Here is a 17,007-nt window from a genome sequence, read left to right as displayed (position 1 = left end):
AATTGGACCAGTCTGCTAAGAAGATTTTCTCCTCAGGTAGCATGGCTTTAAAATCCACTAATGCTACTTGCCTGTTGGGGAGGTATTTGTGAGAAGTTGGCCCGATATGCAGTGTTCACTATTCTAGCGACCACTATGCATCGGTCCAAACGACCCTTATGGTGATTGGTTGTAAGTCAACCTTAGACCAGCTATCCTAGTAGCGTGGATACGAGCAGTCTTCGGGCTAAACTCTAGAGGGCGTGTTAAGCCAGCTGTTATACCATCACATACCCCTTGAACACCAAGTGAAAGGACACCACACAAGTGTTATGAAAATAAACAGTATATTTATTAGAATCACAACAGCCCTGTACTCTTTATGAGGACAGGGTACTAAGCACAGAACAAAACTCTTAGGAAAATACTTCAAGTGCACAATCAATACAAGTGCCCGAGGGCACGGAAAGGTTAGTGGTCTCGGGCGGACCCGATAAGGCAAGTCGGAAGCGAGGGACTCGAGACCCTTAAGTAAGGAGGCTATGCGGGCACCGAAATGCCGAAGTTACCTAGCCACAAGGGCTGCGGGTGCACAAGTCTTACAGGCGTCGGGGGTCTTCGCTGACGAGCCAGGAGCCGGAAGGAAGGAGTTGCTGGCCGGCGACCAGTGAAGAATAGTTCGTAGAGATCCAAGCCTGGATCAGAGATAGATGATACCTGAAAGCAGAGGGGACCAAGTTCGTACTACTAACCAGTAGTCAGAGGGTACCAGGAGGGCACCGGATGGTCGTCACCTCGACTAGGTGAGTGGGCGACGCTAGGCTCTGCAGTCTCACGGACCGGGAGGCGTTGTCGGCGACCAGGATGGAGGTGCGAGCTGTCCCACGAAGGTTGATGCTGTCGGCGTCGCTGGGCCCAGGATTGGGGCAACACGCCTTGGCAGATTTCAGGGCCACGTGGTGGGCCTAAAAATGGCGTCGTGAGTGGACCAGGAAGGTCCGGGGTGCTCCTCTCGCAGAAGGGAGCGAAGGCTAGTCTGGAGCAACCAGACCAGCAACGTTGGTTGTCGTTTGTCGTCACAGAGTCACAAGCCAGCGGCTAGTGATCGGACAACGGGCTGAACAGCAAAGCAGAAGGGCCCCACGCAGATCGTGGAGATGCTGGGAGACTGCACTTCGGTGCTGGAGCTGCTCAGGGTCGGGGCTTCTCGGACCCCAGAGCACTCACCAGAGGATTCCTTCGGTGGTTGTGCTGGTTAAGAAAGCGTGCAGGTTTTGATGATGGCCGGTCCCTCGAGGTCTCGTCGCACCCACAGATCTCAGCTGAGCTAACGATGTGGGTAGAGGTCAGAGGTGCCAGGGAAGCCGGTTCTCGTCGAGCTGGGTCGTCGGATTCCTGAGGAAGGACTTGCAGCAAACCGCAGAGTTCTTAGATGGTGCCTGCGGATGCAGGGTGACTACTCCTTAGCCACAAGGGAGAAATCTTGAGAAGAGTCTCGAATGTCCTTTCGTAGAAAGTAGTTCTTGATTCAAAGATGATCTAATTTGGAAGGGTCCCCGCTCCTGCCTTTATCCTAAAGAAAGGGGTGGGTACGTGACTAGGTCCTGCCCTAGGGGTGGGACCAGGAAGGGGGGTAGTTACACCCCTCTCCCATGCCGGGCTTTCCCCAGGTCAGGGGCTGGTGTGCCCCTGGAACTGGTTCTAGCCGGCAGATGCGTAGTGAGCACCGGGGTGCCACTCCGCAGTCACCTTCCTGTAAAGCCCTGCCTACCCAGGATACACAAAACCCTGTCTGGGATGGTGCGAACACCACCCCGGACAGGAAACCCTTTGTCCAAGCTCTCCTCGCTGGAAGGTCTCCCAGCAGCAGGAGGTCAGACTCGTGTCTGTGGTGGCAGCATCCATTTTGTGGAGCTGAGGCTTCAGTTAACTTTAACCGGGGTTCACAGTTACGTACATGTCGTGTCCCTCTAGAAGGGCAGATTGCTAACCTCGTCGCCAGAATTGGTGAGGGGGCAGCATCCCGATTCGTATGACACCTTACTTAACATGTCTTGATAACGCGATACCGAAGTTACCGATAGGGTACGCGTTATCATGGAACAGCCATTGGGTCTTGGTTCCGCAAGCTGCAACCGGGCTCGGCTCATGCCAGAGCCCAGTTCACACGGTTCCATGCACTCTGCCTTCAGGATTGTCAAGGCCTGCCATAGGAGTGACTGATAGGAACTCGGGTGTCCATCTTAAGGTTAGATATAGGGATACTATACCTACAGCAACGGGCGAGTACGCCACGTCGCCCCAGCTGTCGCGCAGCCAGTTGTGTCAGATTTAGATGGCCATCCAGGGGTGGCATAATACATGCTTCAGCCCCTGGTAGGCCCTGGGTACACCGATGCCCTGAGTTACAGGGTCTGACAAGGTGGCCCAGTTCCAATTGGGTAATGCACCTAAGGTACACACATCAATTTAGCGAGAGAACAGCTAGGCTGTGGGTCTGATTAGCAGGCCCACAGCCCGAGAAAGTCGTAAACCAGTGAAACAAAAGCAAAAAGTCCGGGTGATCATAGGATTGCAGACCCTACTCTCCTACAGTATGTTCATGCATTGATGGACTCTGTGAAACAACTTTCATCTAAGCTTCCAGAGTATGATAGGAAGAACTTTAATGAAGTGGTCTCCGATACCCAGGCTGCAGCCCGTATGGTGATACAGAGTGGCATGGACACCGTGGACTCTGTTGCAAGGATTATGGGCTCTACTGTTGCTACCAGAAGGGCCGCATGGCTTAAATCCTCTGATTTTTCAACTGATGTTCAGTCGTCCTTGCTGGACTTGCCATTTGATGGGACAGGCCTCTTTGGTAAGAAAGCTGACATGGCCTTGGAGAGATTCAAGGACAGTCGAGCGACGGCGAGGTCTTTGGGCCTTCAGACAAGGGGTTCTGCAACTAGGAAGTATAGGGGATTTGGCAGATCCACTTTTCGTTCCTATAGCCAAGGCCAGCAGCAGCAGCGACAGAATCCTCTGTATAAGACCTACAGAGGAAAGCAAAGGGGTCGTGGTCGTGGACGTCAGGCCTCCTCCTCCTCCACTTCCTCTAATAATCAGCCCCCTCCCTCTGCAGCAAAGCAGCCCTAGATCCGCCATTCTGGATCATGTGGCTCCGGTTGGGGGTCGGCTTACTCATTTTCTACGGGATTGGGAATCGGTTACATCAGATCTTTGGGTTCTCAATCTCGTAGAAAATGGGTATGCACTTCCTTTCCAGGAGTTCCCTCCCAATTACCCTCCTTGCCAGGGTTATTATTCGGAGGACCACCTGCTTCGCCTGCAGGAAGAAGTCCTGGCTCTGTTCAAGAAAGGTGCGATAGAAGTGGTCCCGGAGCAGGAGAGGGGTCAGGGGTGTTACTCCCGGTATTTCCTGATCCCCAAGAAGGATGGCAGGTTAAGTCCAATTGTGGACCTCAGGATTTTGAATCTCTACCTCAAACAGGAGAAGTTCAAAATGCTCACACTTGCGCTGGTTCTTCAAGCGCTGTTGGAAGAAGACTGGATGGTGTCAATCGACTTGCAGGATGCTTATTTTCACATCCCGATCCTGAAGTCGCACAGGAAGTATCTCCGTTTTACGGTGGGATCGCAACACTACCAGTTTGCGGTCCTTCCTTTTGGACTTACTACTGCGCCTCGAGTTTTCACCAAGGTGATGGCGGTGGTGGCTGCGCATCTCAGGAGGTCGGGGATTCCTGTGTTCCCCTATCTGGACGACTGGCTGATCAAAGCGGAGTCGCCCGAGAAGGTGCTCCATCACCTGCAAGAGACAACTCAGTTGTTGTACAGGTTGGGTTTTTCAATAAACGTACCCAAATCTCACCTGGTGCCCTCCCAGCGCAACCTGTTCATAGGTGCGGTACTGGACACTACTGTATGTTGTGCATTCCCTCCTCCTCAAAGGATTCGCGACATTCAGGAAATGATTCCTTTGTTCTACAATGGAGCGGTCGTTCCAGTCCTGAAGGTCCTTCGCCTGCTCGGTCTGATGGCTTCTTGCAATCTCCTGGTCAACCATGCACGCTGGCACATGAGGGCACTCCAGTGGTGCCTCCGCAGGCAGTGGTATCAGCACAACGGGGATCTCTGGGAGTCAGTGAAGATCTCCAGAGAAACTGCAGCGGATCTGTCTTGGTGGGGCGTGGAAGGCAATCTGTCACAAGGAAAGCCTTTTCAGCTACCACCATCGGTGGCCACTGTGATAACGGATGCATCCACTCTAGGGTGGGGTGCTCATCTGGGGGATCTGGAGGTCAAGGGTCTTTGGTCTCCAGAGGAAAGGTTGCTTCACATCAACCTTCTAGAGTTGCGGGTGATACGTTTTGCGCTCAAGGCCTTCCTCCCTTTCCTTCGTGGTCAGTCGATCCAGGTCCTGACGGACAACACGACCGCGATGTGGTACATCAACAAACAGGGAGGAGTAGGGTCGCGGTGTCTCTGCAGAGAGGCTCTGCGTCTCTAGTCCTGGGTTCAGGATCATCAGATTTGTCTGATGGCAAATCGTCTGGCCGGAGTTCTGAACGTTCGTGCAGACAGTCTCAGTCGGCGGTTCTCAGCCGACCACGAGTGGAGGCTTCACCCGGAGGTTGTTCACGACATCTTTCAGATGTGGGGGACTCCTCGGGTGGACCTGTTTGCCACTCGCGAGAATGCTCACTGCCCGTCATTCTGCAGTCTCCAGTATCCGATGCAAGGGGCGTTGGGGGACGCGTTTCAGTGAGCTGGGGAGGTCAGCTCCTTTACGCGTTTCCTCCCATACCCTTGATTCCTCGGGTTCTGAGGAAGATTTGCCAAGACCGGGCCCAAGTCATATTGGTCGCCCCGGATTGGCCAAGAAGGGTGTGGTACTCGGACCTTCTCCACCTCTCCTCTCACCCGCCGCTCCGTCTCCCTCTCAGGGCAGACCTCCTCTCTCAGATGGAGGGGCAGGTTCTACACCCCCACCTCCAGACATTACACCTTCATGCCTGGAGATTGAACGGGGCAACTTGAATTCCTTTTCTCTCCCTCACGATGTGGTGGATGTCATTCTTTCTGCCAGGCGCGACTCCACCAAGTCCATCTATTCGTATAGGTGGTCTAAGTTTGTCTCTCGGTGCAGGGAGAGGGATGTTGACCCATTGAAGGCTCATTTGTTGTTTGCTCTTTCTCTGGCTCGGCAACGTTTTGCTGTTGCCACGGTCAAAGGTTATCTTTCGGCTTTATCGGCATTTCTCTGTTTGCCGGATCAGCCCTCTCTTTTTAAGCCTCCTGTAGTATTAAGATTTTTGAAGGGACTCACTAATAAGTTCCCTCCTTCTCCCTTTATTGTTCCTCATTGGGACTTGAATCTTGTGTTAACCTATCTGATGGGTTCTCCGTTTGAACCCTTGCACAAGTGTCCCATGAGGCTTCTTTCTTTTAAGACGGTCTTCTTGGTTGCAATTACCTCGGCAAGGAGGGTAAGTGAGCTTCAGGCTCTTAGTTCCAAGCCCCCATTCTTGTCCATTCATGCTGAAAGAATGGTCTCAGGACCAGGGCTGCTTTTCTGCCTAAGGTGGTAACCCCTTCCATCTAGGACAATCCATTACCCTTCCTACCTTTAATCCTCCCCCACACCCTTCCAAGGAGGAGGAGAGGCTTCATCGTTTGGACCCGAAGAGAGCGGTTAGTTTCTACCTTGATAGGACTAAAGACTATCGTGTTGACGATCAGCTCTTCGTGGGTTTTGCTGGCTGCAAGAAGGGCAGAGCGGTGCACAAGCGCACACTTTCCAGGTGGATTATCCTCTGCATCAAGATTTTCTACTCTCTGGTGGGTAAGGACCCTCCTGAGGGTATTAGAGCTCATTCAACTAGAGCGAAGTCTGCAACTTCTGCATTGTCTAGAGGTGTTCCTGTTGAGGACATTTGCAGGGCCGCGACATGGGCCTCCCTCCATACTTTTGCGAAGCACTACTGCTTGGATGCTGAGGTGAGGAGGGACGGCCATTTTGCGCGCTCTGTTCTCCAAGATTTCCTGGTGTAGCAGGGTGGACACCCTCCTCCGGGAGTGGGGACTGCTGTGGGACTCTATTCACAAGGTGAGGAATCCACACGGCAGATGTATCTATCAGAAGAACAAGTTACTTACCTTCGGTAACGCTTTTTCTGGTAGATACAGAATCTGCCTGTGGATTCCTCACTGACCCACCCGCCTCCCTGTTGTCCACTCTGCTATACCTGGGTTTATGTGCAAATGTATTTATGAATTTGTATTTCTGATGTTTTATGCTTTTGCACTTTTAGTGTTTTTGGATTGCGTGTACTTTGTACATTTTATATATGTGTATATTTGTTGGTCCGTCTGGGTGCCTCGAAGGCACGGAAAAAAGGGCGGAACTGACGTCATCACGCCGACGTGGGCCTTATGAGGAGTCGGTGACGTCAGACGGAGTCGCGCGCAATGCCGTGCTCCTATGACATCGTCCACGCCGGCGTGCTACGAAGAATTTTCCGAACGTTGCTGGCGCAAGGGGGATATTCACAAGGTGAGGAATCCACAGGCAGATTCTGTATCTACCAGAAAAAGCGTTACCGAAGGTAAGTAACTTGTTCTTTGGGAAGGGGGCCCGCTCCTACCTTTATACTAAAGAAAGGGGCTGGCACGCGACTAGGTCCTGCCCATGGGTGGGACCAGGAGTGGGGTGGTTACACCCCTCTCCCTTGTCCGGACTTTCCCCAGCTCAGGGGCTGGTGTGCCCCTGGAACTGGTTCAAACCGGCAGATGCATAGTGAGCACCGGGGTGCCACTTGCAGTCACCTTCCTCTCAGGCCTGCCTACCTGGGATACACAAAACCCTGTCTGGGATGGTGCTAGCACCGCCCCTGACAGGAAACCCTTTGTCCAAGCTGTGAGAAGTTGGCCTGATATGCAGTGCTCACTATTCTAGTGATCACTATGTATCAGTCCAAACCACCCCTATTGATGATTGGTTGTAAGTCAACCTTATAGACCAGCTATCCTAGTAGCATGGACAAGAGCAGTCTTTAGGCTAAACTCCAGAGGGCGTGTTAAGCCAGCTGTTATACCATCACATATACCCCTTGAACACCAAGTGAAAGGACACCACACAAGTTGTTATGAAAATAAAAGGATATTTATTTATAACACAATAACCCTGGACTCTTTATGAGGACAGGGCGTTAAGCACAATACAAAACTCTTAAAGAAATACTGAAAGTTGCACACATTACACAAATGACCGAAGGGCACGAAAAACCATATACTATGGAAGTGGAATGCGAATTACTAGCAGGTAAGTAACAGTTCTCAGAGACTTTAGAATCGCTAGGCCTACAATGCTGAACCCTTAGATTAGAAGCAGGAGGCCTAGGAGCGCTGTGTGCAGAGTGGAAACTCTCACGCGTAATGCGGGACAAAGTCTATGGAGGCTATTAAATGCATAGTTAGTGTTCTCGGGCGAATCCGAATAGGTAGGTCGAAAACGAAAGTGGATCTAGACACTTAGAGAGTGGATCTAAGCTGGAGCACCGTGGTACTCGGTTTACCTAGCCCAGGGGCTGCAGCTGCATAGGGTTCAAGTGTCGTCGGGAATCCTCATTGACGAACCAGGAGCCTGAAGTGGAAGTTGCTGGCAGGCGACCAGTGAAGATGTTCCGGGCTGATCCGGGGACGGATCAGTGAAGAAGAGTACCTGTAAGCAGAGGGGACCAAGTTCTGAATCACTAGCCAGTGATTAGGTGGGCACCAGGATGGCACCGGACGAGGTCACTCAGCCAGGCGAAGAGGTGACACTGGATTCTGCTGCTGCACGGACCAGGGGCGCTGATGTCGACCAGGCTGGAGGTCTGCGAGCTGTCCCACGTCGGATGTCTGCTGCTGGCGATGCTGGATCCGGTGAAGGAGGCAACAAGCCTTGGCTACGGCAAGCCCACGTGGCGACACAAAATGACGTCTTGAGTGGACCAGGAGGGTCAGAGGAAGGTCCCCTTCAGGAGCAGACTAGGGCCAGTCTAGAGGAGCTAGACCAGCGGTGAAACAAACGTAGGACGTCGTCTGGAGGGTCACTAGCAAACGGGCAAGTGACCGGACAACGTAGCAACAACCCAGGAGCAAAAGGGCCCCACGCAGATCTGGTGGATGCTGGGGGGCTGAACTTCGGTGCTCGTGCTGCTTGGAGTTGTGGCTTCTCTTACCCCAGTGCACCCACTCGAGGGTCCCTCGGTGGTCGTGCTGGTTCAGTGTCGTGCTGGTTCTGATGATCTCCGGGTCCTCTGGTCTCGTCGCACCTACGATTCTCAGATGTGCTGTAGTGGCAGGTTGGGGTCAGAGAGGGCAGGGAGTCCGGGTCTCGTCGAGCTGGGCAGTCTGGTTCCCGAGGAAGGACGTTTCAGCAAACCGCAAGATACTTAGTTGGTGCCTGCTGCTGCAGGGTGAATACTCCTTAGTCACAAGGGAGAAATCTTGAGAAGAAGTCTTGAGTTCCTTTCATAGAAAGTAGTTTCAGGATTCAAAGATGATCTAATTTGGAAGGGTCCCCGCTCCTACCTTTATTCTAAAGAAAGGGGCTGGTACGCGACTAGGTCCTGCCCATGGGTGGGACCAGGAAGGGGGGTGGTTACACCCCTCTCCCCTGTCCGGACTTTCCCCAGCTCTGGGGCTGGTGTGCCCCTGGAACTGGTTCAAGCCGGCATATGCACAGTGAGCACCGGGGTGCCACTTGCAGTCACCTTCCTATTCAGCCCTGCCTACCTAGGATACACAAAACCCTGTCTGGGATGGTGCTAGCACCGCCCCTGACAGGAAACCCTTTGTCCAAGCTCTCCTCGCTGGAAGGACTCCCAGCAGCAGGAGGTCAGACTTGTGTCTGTGGTGGCAGCATCCATTTTGTGATGCTGAGGCTCGAGTTAACTTTAACCGGGGTTCACAGTTACATACATGTCGTGTCCCTCTAGAAGGGTGGAATGCTAACCCCGTCGCCAGAATTGGCGAGGCGTTAGTATTCCAATTCGTATGACACCTTACTCGACATGTTTTGATAAAGCGATACCAGAGTTGGCAAATAACCGCGGGGATTATAAGGCACTTAAGAGTATATGGTACGCGTTATCATAGAACAGCTATTAGGACTTGGTTCCGCAAGCTGAAGACGGGCTCAGCTCATGCCAGAGCACCATCTCACATAATTCCAAGCACTCTGCCTTCAGGATTGTTAAGGCCTGCCATAGGAGTGACTGATAGGAATACATTTGTCCATTTTAGGGTTAGATATAGGTATACTATATCTAAAGCAAAGGGTGATTACGCCACCTTGCCCCAGCTGTCGCGCAGCCAGTTGTGTCAGATTTAGATGGCCAGCCAGGGGTGGCATAATACATGCTGCAGCCACTGGTAGGCCCTGGGTACACCTATGCCCTGAGTTACAGGTTCTGATAAGGTGGCCCAGTACCAATTGGTAAATGCACCTAAGGTACACGTGTCAATTTAGTGAGAGAACAGCTAGGCTGTGGGTCTGATTAGCAGGCCCACAGCCAGGGAAGTCGTAAACCAGTGAAGCAAAAAGCAAAAAATCTGTGGTGATCATAGGATTGCAGACCCTACTCTCCTACAACCACTGCCTGTACCATGAGGTCTGGTGAGAAGGGCATTTTGCCCTATTAGTCCCATAGGACTTTCTAGTCTAATCCAGGTCACAGCCCCATCTCTGGGAAGGTATTGCTTGGGTATCTATTTTAAAGGAAGGAATCTGCAGCTAGAACTCTTTATCTGATGAACAAGTTACTTACCTTCGGTAACGCCTTATCTGGTAGGGGCTCTATCTAGCCGCAGATGGTTACAGACTTTCCCACTCTGCAAACTGATTTCATAGCGTCAACCATCTTAGGGCTTTAGCAGTACACACCAGTGTGTTTGCCTTCTTCATGGCTCCTCACTTTGGTGTGGAAAGTCGTGAAAAGAAACTGACATCAGCTTGCTGGGGTGGCGTCTATATAGGCACTGTGCATGTCACTGCCAACGCAGAGCCAAACAAACTTGCACACATGGGGGTACGGTTGGAAAATGTCCGGGTTCAATCAAACGTCTGACAAATATTCTAAGGTAAAGAATCTGAACCTAGATAGTCGTTACCAGATAACGTTGCTAATGGTAAGTAACTTGTTCTTTTTGCCTAGCGCCGTATGAGATGTAATGTGCAAGCATAGTGATTTCATGTGAGAGCGCTGACAGCGCCTTCGTTGGCTTTTGAGAGCTGTGTGTCCTGCATGAGCCTTGCCCAGTGATGTGGGTGAGGTCTAGGCACCTGACCCGGCTGTTCCTTAGTGAGGGAGAGCCCCAAACTGGAAGAGTGCTGTTATTTATTAGCATTGAGTGGCTTCTCTTAATCTATGCTTGCTGATTTTTTCTTCACCCCAGGCTCTGGTGTTGATGACCCAGTGGGAGAAGTGTCCATCCAGATTGACCTCTTCACACACCCAGGAACGGGCGAGCACAAAGTCACTGTGAAAGGTAAGATTACCGCTTCCTGTGAGTAGTGGTACTGACAGAGATGTTTTGGTTATGGGTATGAAGCTTCCCAAAGCATTGTTGCTTGATGCTGAGTGAGACTGCTCAAGGCTGGTACCCTGCCTGGCATGCAGATGACCGCACATTGAACAATAAGAGATAACTTAAAAGAGGAACTGGTCTCATGGTGTGCAGCACGTGCCAGCATAGACCTCGCCACACTATTAGGGGGGACTCCATGGAGCTGAACAAGAACAAACCTTCCAGTGGAGACACGTTTGCCACTTAGACTGGGGCAAAGTGAACCTAGAAAGCAGACTGGTGAAAAAGTAGGACAACCCTGCCTGCAAGTCACGTGAAGGTGTTGGGAATGCTCCTAGGTGTGGCCACCAAGAATACTGAAGATACTCGTGGGTGGGAACGGAGCTAGACGCAGGGTTGAGGAAATGCCACCAGACTGCCAGGGAATACACCAGAACAGGCTGCAGAAAAGTAACTAAACGTGCAACTTGCAAAACAGGCTGCAGCTTCTATTATACTTGGTGAATTCCACGATGAGTGTACTGCAAAAATGCATCTTGTATTGGAGGGGCTGAAGAAAGACAAGGGAAGAATGTGTGCAACAGCAGCCTACAGAATCCCACTGAGAAGCTGGTCAAGTGATCGAGGTTGTGGATTGATAGCTGAAGCTGCTGAATTTGGAACTGGGGAACCAGGTTGAAGTGCCGGCCTTGACTCAACATCCTGTGATTCTGGGAAAATCCCTTCTATCCCTGTGTGTGCCTAAAGAAAGCTATGAATCTTACCTTGTGTAAGACATAGTGTTCATGTAAAGCGCTCCAGTACCATTGACTCAAGTGCGTTCTATGTAAAAGTGCAGAAAAGAAAGAACATAAACTTTCTGCAGCATAACAGAAGCTCACGTCATCGTGCAGCTGATTTGCCAGTAAATGCATACGCATGACATAAAGCAGACAACTTCTGTAAATAAGCTTAAAGACGGCCGTCAAACTCCGACAACGGGTGCCAGCAGTTAATGCCACTTAGGATGATCCTAAACATTTTACTTGTAAGCTACCTCTGGTAGAGACCTGCTCAAGAAAGATGGAGGAAGTGCAGCTGAGGTCCCATTCTAGAGAGATGAAGGCACTCCTGTTCCTAGGTTAGATGAAGGGCTGTAACAGTCTAACCACCAAGAGACTGCTCGCAGCTGGCATCAGTCTTGTAGGTCTTTGGGAGACACCCTCGAGAGAGTCAGAGGGAGAACAAGGCCCATCTCAATCGAGATTAGCTGGAGGGCTGTAAGAGTCTAACCGCAAGAGAGCTCACAGCTTGCATCACTTCTGCCCCCCTCTCTCCTACAGATCACCACTATGGTGGAAGCTTTTTTATCCAAATGTCTCTGCATGCAGTCCTTCAGTTCGGGTTAGTCTAGGGTCCACATGTACCCTCCATGGGTAAATCCAGCAGGCCCATGTGCTGCAACAGCAAGCGCTGGCTTCTCGAGAGCTGCAATATAACATTGGAAGCTCAAGGCAGCTATTGTGCTTTTTGTTTTCATTGTGAATTTAGCTTCTATGTATGATACTTTTTGTGACATTGTTCTTATTTAATGTTTATCTTTCTTATAAATTTGGTTTAGTTCTTTTAATTTCTGTATTAAGTGCTTTGGTTCGGTTTTGCTATTACTTAAACCCAGCTTGTAGGCAAATGGGAACTTGAGAATAGTGAAAATATGAGCCTCAAGGCTTGTGATAGTGCTGGCATCAGCATAAGTTGGCGCAAGTCCCTAGGGTAGGCGCCCCACTTGGTTTTGTGCTGCCTTGACGTGAAACATGCAGACTGGTAAGGGAGGAGGAGGAGGAAGCTCCCACTACAGTGCCCTAGCAGGGCCCACTCAACTTATCACTTTTAATATGTGCATCTTTGTCGCTGCTCACAAGGAGGAGATCAAAAGTAGCGGCTAGAGGGTCTTCCTACACAATACAGTTGTCCTGAGCACATGTGCCTACATACACAAACACTGTTGAAACAAAGATATCATAATAATGAAATTTCATGTAAGTGCAGTGCTACTGTCTGAAACAGAGCATATAGTAACATGGAACAAAGCACTGTGGCTTATAACACAATTAAAACCTAGCAGTACATTTGGAACATCATATATTATATGTTAAAAGTAACACAATTGGTTAAAAATCTTTAAATGCTGAGCTATTTTAGGGAATATGTGGAGGCAAGTTGTAACCACCCTGGAGCACTATACTTAGAAGGAGGAAAGAGATGTCGAACACCAGGTGGGAGGACTTTAATGTAAAGTGAAAGAAAAAAACAGAAGGAAACGAGGGGCTATAGATGTAGGGGACAGCAATCACCCTCTATTTTTAAGAGGTTTCTATATAAAAATCCTTTGATTTCCTAACACAATTTTTAATGAAACAAAAATAATGTCTCTACAGCCGGTAGGTGATCTGTCACTTTTGTATGGGAGTAGATGGCTATGTTGTTAGACTTGGAAAGCAGCAACCTGGGTAAATGGTAATGGTAATGTAGTTTCTTATATAGCGCACGTATCACCACAAAGGGTATATCGGCGCTTGCTTTGGGAACCCGTCCTGGTTTTTCCCTGTGGGATAGCCCAGCTGGGCACCCCCAAGGTGAAAGCCAGGCACCCGCCGCGGCGGCCGTAGTGGAGATTGAGCAAGCTTATTGCCCAGAGTTTCAGAGCGTGAACCCCTGATTCAAGTAGGCACCGAAGCGAGAATTATCAAGCCCGTGGACATTTGGGCTCCAAACCCTGCCGGGTCGGGAATTGAACCCTGGTCCCGGGCCGACCTCTGCTTCTGGGTTTGCCTCCTCTAACCGGTGAGCCACACTTCCAACCACCATGGGTTCTTGTCATGGTTTCGACACTTGGTCATAACTTCATGGCACAGGCAGATAGGTTTGTTTATCAGCATGTTAGTCCAGGTTGTAAGTATGTGTAATGTAAAATAATATATCCAATGGAAATTTCTAGTCGCAGGTTCTTTTTCTTAGTATTACCACAGGCGTTAGCCTGGATCTGGAAATTTTGAGCAGTACGCCTGCATGCCGGTAGATGGCATCATTTGGCTCTGCATTGAAAGTGACTCCCTGGGTGCCCATAAAATTGCCATGCCAGGACACTGACATAATTTATTTTCTTTCCGCCCCACTCAGGGAAAATCTGGAAGAGATATCCCTGTAACTTTTTGACTGAGTTTTTTTGATGGTCTGTCGATGATTTTTTCGAGAAGCCTTTCTGCTGGTATGCAAGGGATGTCGCCCAAGAAACCAAAAGGTTTTAAACCCTGTGGTGCCTGTTGCAGGCAAATGTTTGTGTCAGACCCACACTTGGTTTGTTGTGGTGCTTGGAGTGGGACCGCAAATCCAAGGCCTACGGTGACTGCCACGCCATGGGCTGAAAGCGCTGTGGGGCATTCCTTGAAGCATCTCCCTGCCCATCATTAGACGACCCTTTGATGCTCTCATTCATGGTACGTGGAAGATCCTGGGACCATTCACAGAGCTGCCCCCACCGCTCATCTTGCCAATCGAAATTGTCCGGTAACTCCCACAAGCAAGAAGTCAAAGTGTTCATCAACTTCTCAGCGCAGGTCCAAGTCCTCGATGTGGCACAGGAATGACAGTACAGCTCGATGCCTTGCTCCTCTGCGGAGTCTGGGCCTTGGTCCACTCTTTAACCCCTTCAGAGCCGGAGCCCCCCGCTAACCTTGAGTAGTTCTGTGAGGCCGTGCATCTCATATTTGGGTGACCTGGCTTCTCTAGAACACCTTCGTACCCCATGAGTTTGGGAGGGGCCCCTACTGGATTCCTGCCTGCAGGTTCACCCTCGAATCAGCCGGGCCCCATAGATCTGATTTTGGATCCACAACAACTCTACCCCCAAGACTGTGACCTTCCACAGAGCCTGCCCTAGTGCCGCCGTTCCCGGCAACCCCATAGTCATTTCTGACGCCAATACATCACTCTGAAAGAAAGTTAATTATAGGTTCCTTACCTTAGAATTGCCCCCAGGCGTCAGACTGGATCCAGAATCTTTTTAGTCAGCAGTACCCCTGCGCGTCGGTCGACTCCGTGGTCTGCGTGGTGGTGGCCAGGATGACGTTGCGGTAGCTACATATTCTGATGGATACATCTGGCAGTGGATTCCTCACCTGTAATAAGATGAACCCGAAGGCGCTGCGAGAGAGGCAAAGCTGCTCGTAGCGAAACTGAAGGAGAAGAGAGGTAGGAGGCGTTCGAGGTCCCGCTTGAAGTTGAGATCGGCTTTGAGGTCGTCTTCGGGGCATGCTTCTCGATCTAAGAAGAAGCACAAGAAGAAGCAGCATGGGTCGCAGAGTCGCTCTGGAAGAGAGTCGGATCCGAAGTTGAAATCTCCAAAACATCGACATTGGAAGGACTGTGTCGCTCCTTCGCCTATTGCATCTAATCCGTAGTCATAAGGTGAGCCTTCTCATGTGGCTTCTCCAGAGCATTCCCCGGCTCCGGCTTCAAATCCTTCCCCGGCGCCGACACACTCTCCATCTTGGGAGGAGGAGGAGGCTCCACTGCCTGAAGGGTCTTCGGCTCCGATGGATCCTCCCTCGGGTCCGGTTGGCCCGACTCCAATTGTACCACAACAGGAGCAGTGTCTGGGGCCATACCCACCCTTTCCAGTCCTGGGTCAAGACCTGACGCATTATTTAAATGTGATGTATGGGGTCTTTTCAAGAGCCATGTACCCCTCTGGAGCACCATCCAGTCCCATGGGTCCAATGGCCTACAATCTGCGTGTCCCGCAGACTAATTCACAGGCACCGTTTATGCCTTTTCTGCGGGCGGAGCTGACTTGGCATTTCTTGGCACCGAGGTCATCAACGCCGATACCTTCTTCAATGGCTCCGATTCCGACTTGACCTCGTACATTCCAGGCTGTACCTCCGGATCCGAGCACGACGCCGGCTCCGTCGGAGTCAGTTGTGGCTCCATCTATGCCGATCCCGAGGATGAGGTCTAGGCGGGAGGCTCAAAGGCTACTGGAGGAGCAAAGGTATCGAGCAGAGGAGATGGAGGAGGGAGAACTGCAGGAGTCTGAGTACCTGTTTGAAGAACTTAAAGAGGCAAGTGGCCTGGAGTTATCCCCGGAGTGGAAGCTTTTTTCGACTCCAGATGTCCCATCAAAGCATGTCGCACCGTACCACACGGTCATTAAAAAGGCGGCTGAGCTCTTGGATTTGAATTTGCCTTCTGCAGAGTTTAAGGCAAATATTTTAACGGAGGTGCTTCATTCTCCCTCTTCAGTTGTGGAGCCAATGCTGCCAATGCTGCCATTTAATGAAGCTATTATTGAGCTGGTAATGGAGGTGTGGGGTAAGCCCTTTTCATCTCCTGAGGTATCAAAGGCTGTAGCAAGAAGGTATAGGGTTGCTCCTGGGGATCCAGACTTTTTGTCATCACATCCGTCTCCTGAGAGTCTGGTAGTTCAGGAAGCCTGCTCCAAGAAGTCTGCTGGAGCCTTCCCTCAAGTACCAAGTGATACTGGGGTCAAAGAGATTGGACCAATCGGCAAAAAAGGTTTTCTCATCGGCCAGCATGGCCTTAAAATCTACGAATGCGACATTTCTTCTGGGGTGTTATATTCACGCACTTATGGACTGCGCAAAGCAGTTGGTACCAAAGATACCTGAAGAGGACAGGCAGAACTTCAGTGAGGTTCTAGCAGATACGTAGGCTGCCGCTCGCCAGGTAATCCAGAGCGGTTTGGAAAGGCTGACTCTGTGGCAAGGGTCATGGGATCATCTGTTGCTACAAAGGAGGGCTGCTTGGCTGAACACTTCTGGATTTTCTCCTGATGTGCAGGCGACTTTGATAGATCTCCCTTTTGATGGTTCGGGACTGTTTGGCAAGAAGGCAGACGCGGTTTTGGAAAGGTTCAAGGAGAGTAAGTCGGCGGCTAGGTCTCTTAGTCTGCAAACCAGAGGGTCTTCGGATAAGAGATTCAGAGGATTCAAAAGCTCTTCCTTTCGCTCATACAAACAGCCACAGCAGCAGAATTCCCTGTTCAAATCCTACAGGGGTAGAAACAGGGGCTGTGCTCGAAGTCGCCAAGCCTCCTCTTCCTCCTACCCCTCTTTCTCTTCCTACCCCCCTCCTGCCACAGCAAAGCAGCCCTAGATTCATTATTCTGGATTATGTTGGTCCTGTGGGGGCTTGGCTTACTCATTTTCTACAAGATTGGGAATCGGTCACATCAGACCCCTGGGTTCTCAATCTTGTAGAGAATGGGTATGCTCTTCCCTTTCGAGAATTTCCCCCAAATTACCCTCCTTGTCAAGGATTTTGCACGGAGGACCACCTACTACTCCTGCAGGAGGAATTCCTGCCGTTACTGTGAAAAGGTGCGATAGAAGTGGTTCCAGGGCAGAAAAGGGGTCAGGGATGCTACTCCCGGGATTTCTTGATACC

General features: G+C 50.8%; 1 protein-coding gene across 4 annotated transcripts in view; it reads left to right on the top strand.

The window, feature by feature from the left end:
- The window catches only part of UNC13B (unc-13 homolog B), a 3,024,149-nt gene that overhangs the window by 2,969,127 nt on the left and 38,015 nt on the right, over positions 1 to 17,007 (top strand). For all 4 annotated transcript variants that reach the window (XM_086960243.1, XM_086960242.1, XM_086960241.1 and 1 more), the window contains one exon: positions 10,429 to 10,521. In XM_086960243.1, coding sequence (XP_086816369.1) covers positions 10,429 to 10,521 — 93 coding nt within the window. The remainder of the gene's footprint in view (positions 1 to 10,428; positions 10,522 to 17,007) is intronic.

This window comes from Lissotriton vulgaris, chromosome 3_1 (assembly GCF_964263255.1).
Source record: "Lissotriton vulgaris chromosome 3_1, aLisVul1.2, whole genome shotgun sequence".
NCBI classification, from domain to species: Eukaryota; Metazoa; Chordata; class Amphibia; order Caudata; family Salamandridae; genus Lissotriton; species Lissotriton vulgaris.
The sequence above is the reverse complement of the archived record's forward strand: the minus strand, read 5'-3'. Positions and strand labels throughout refer to the sequence as shown.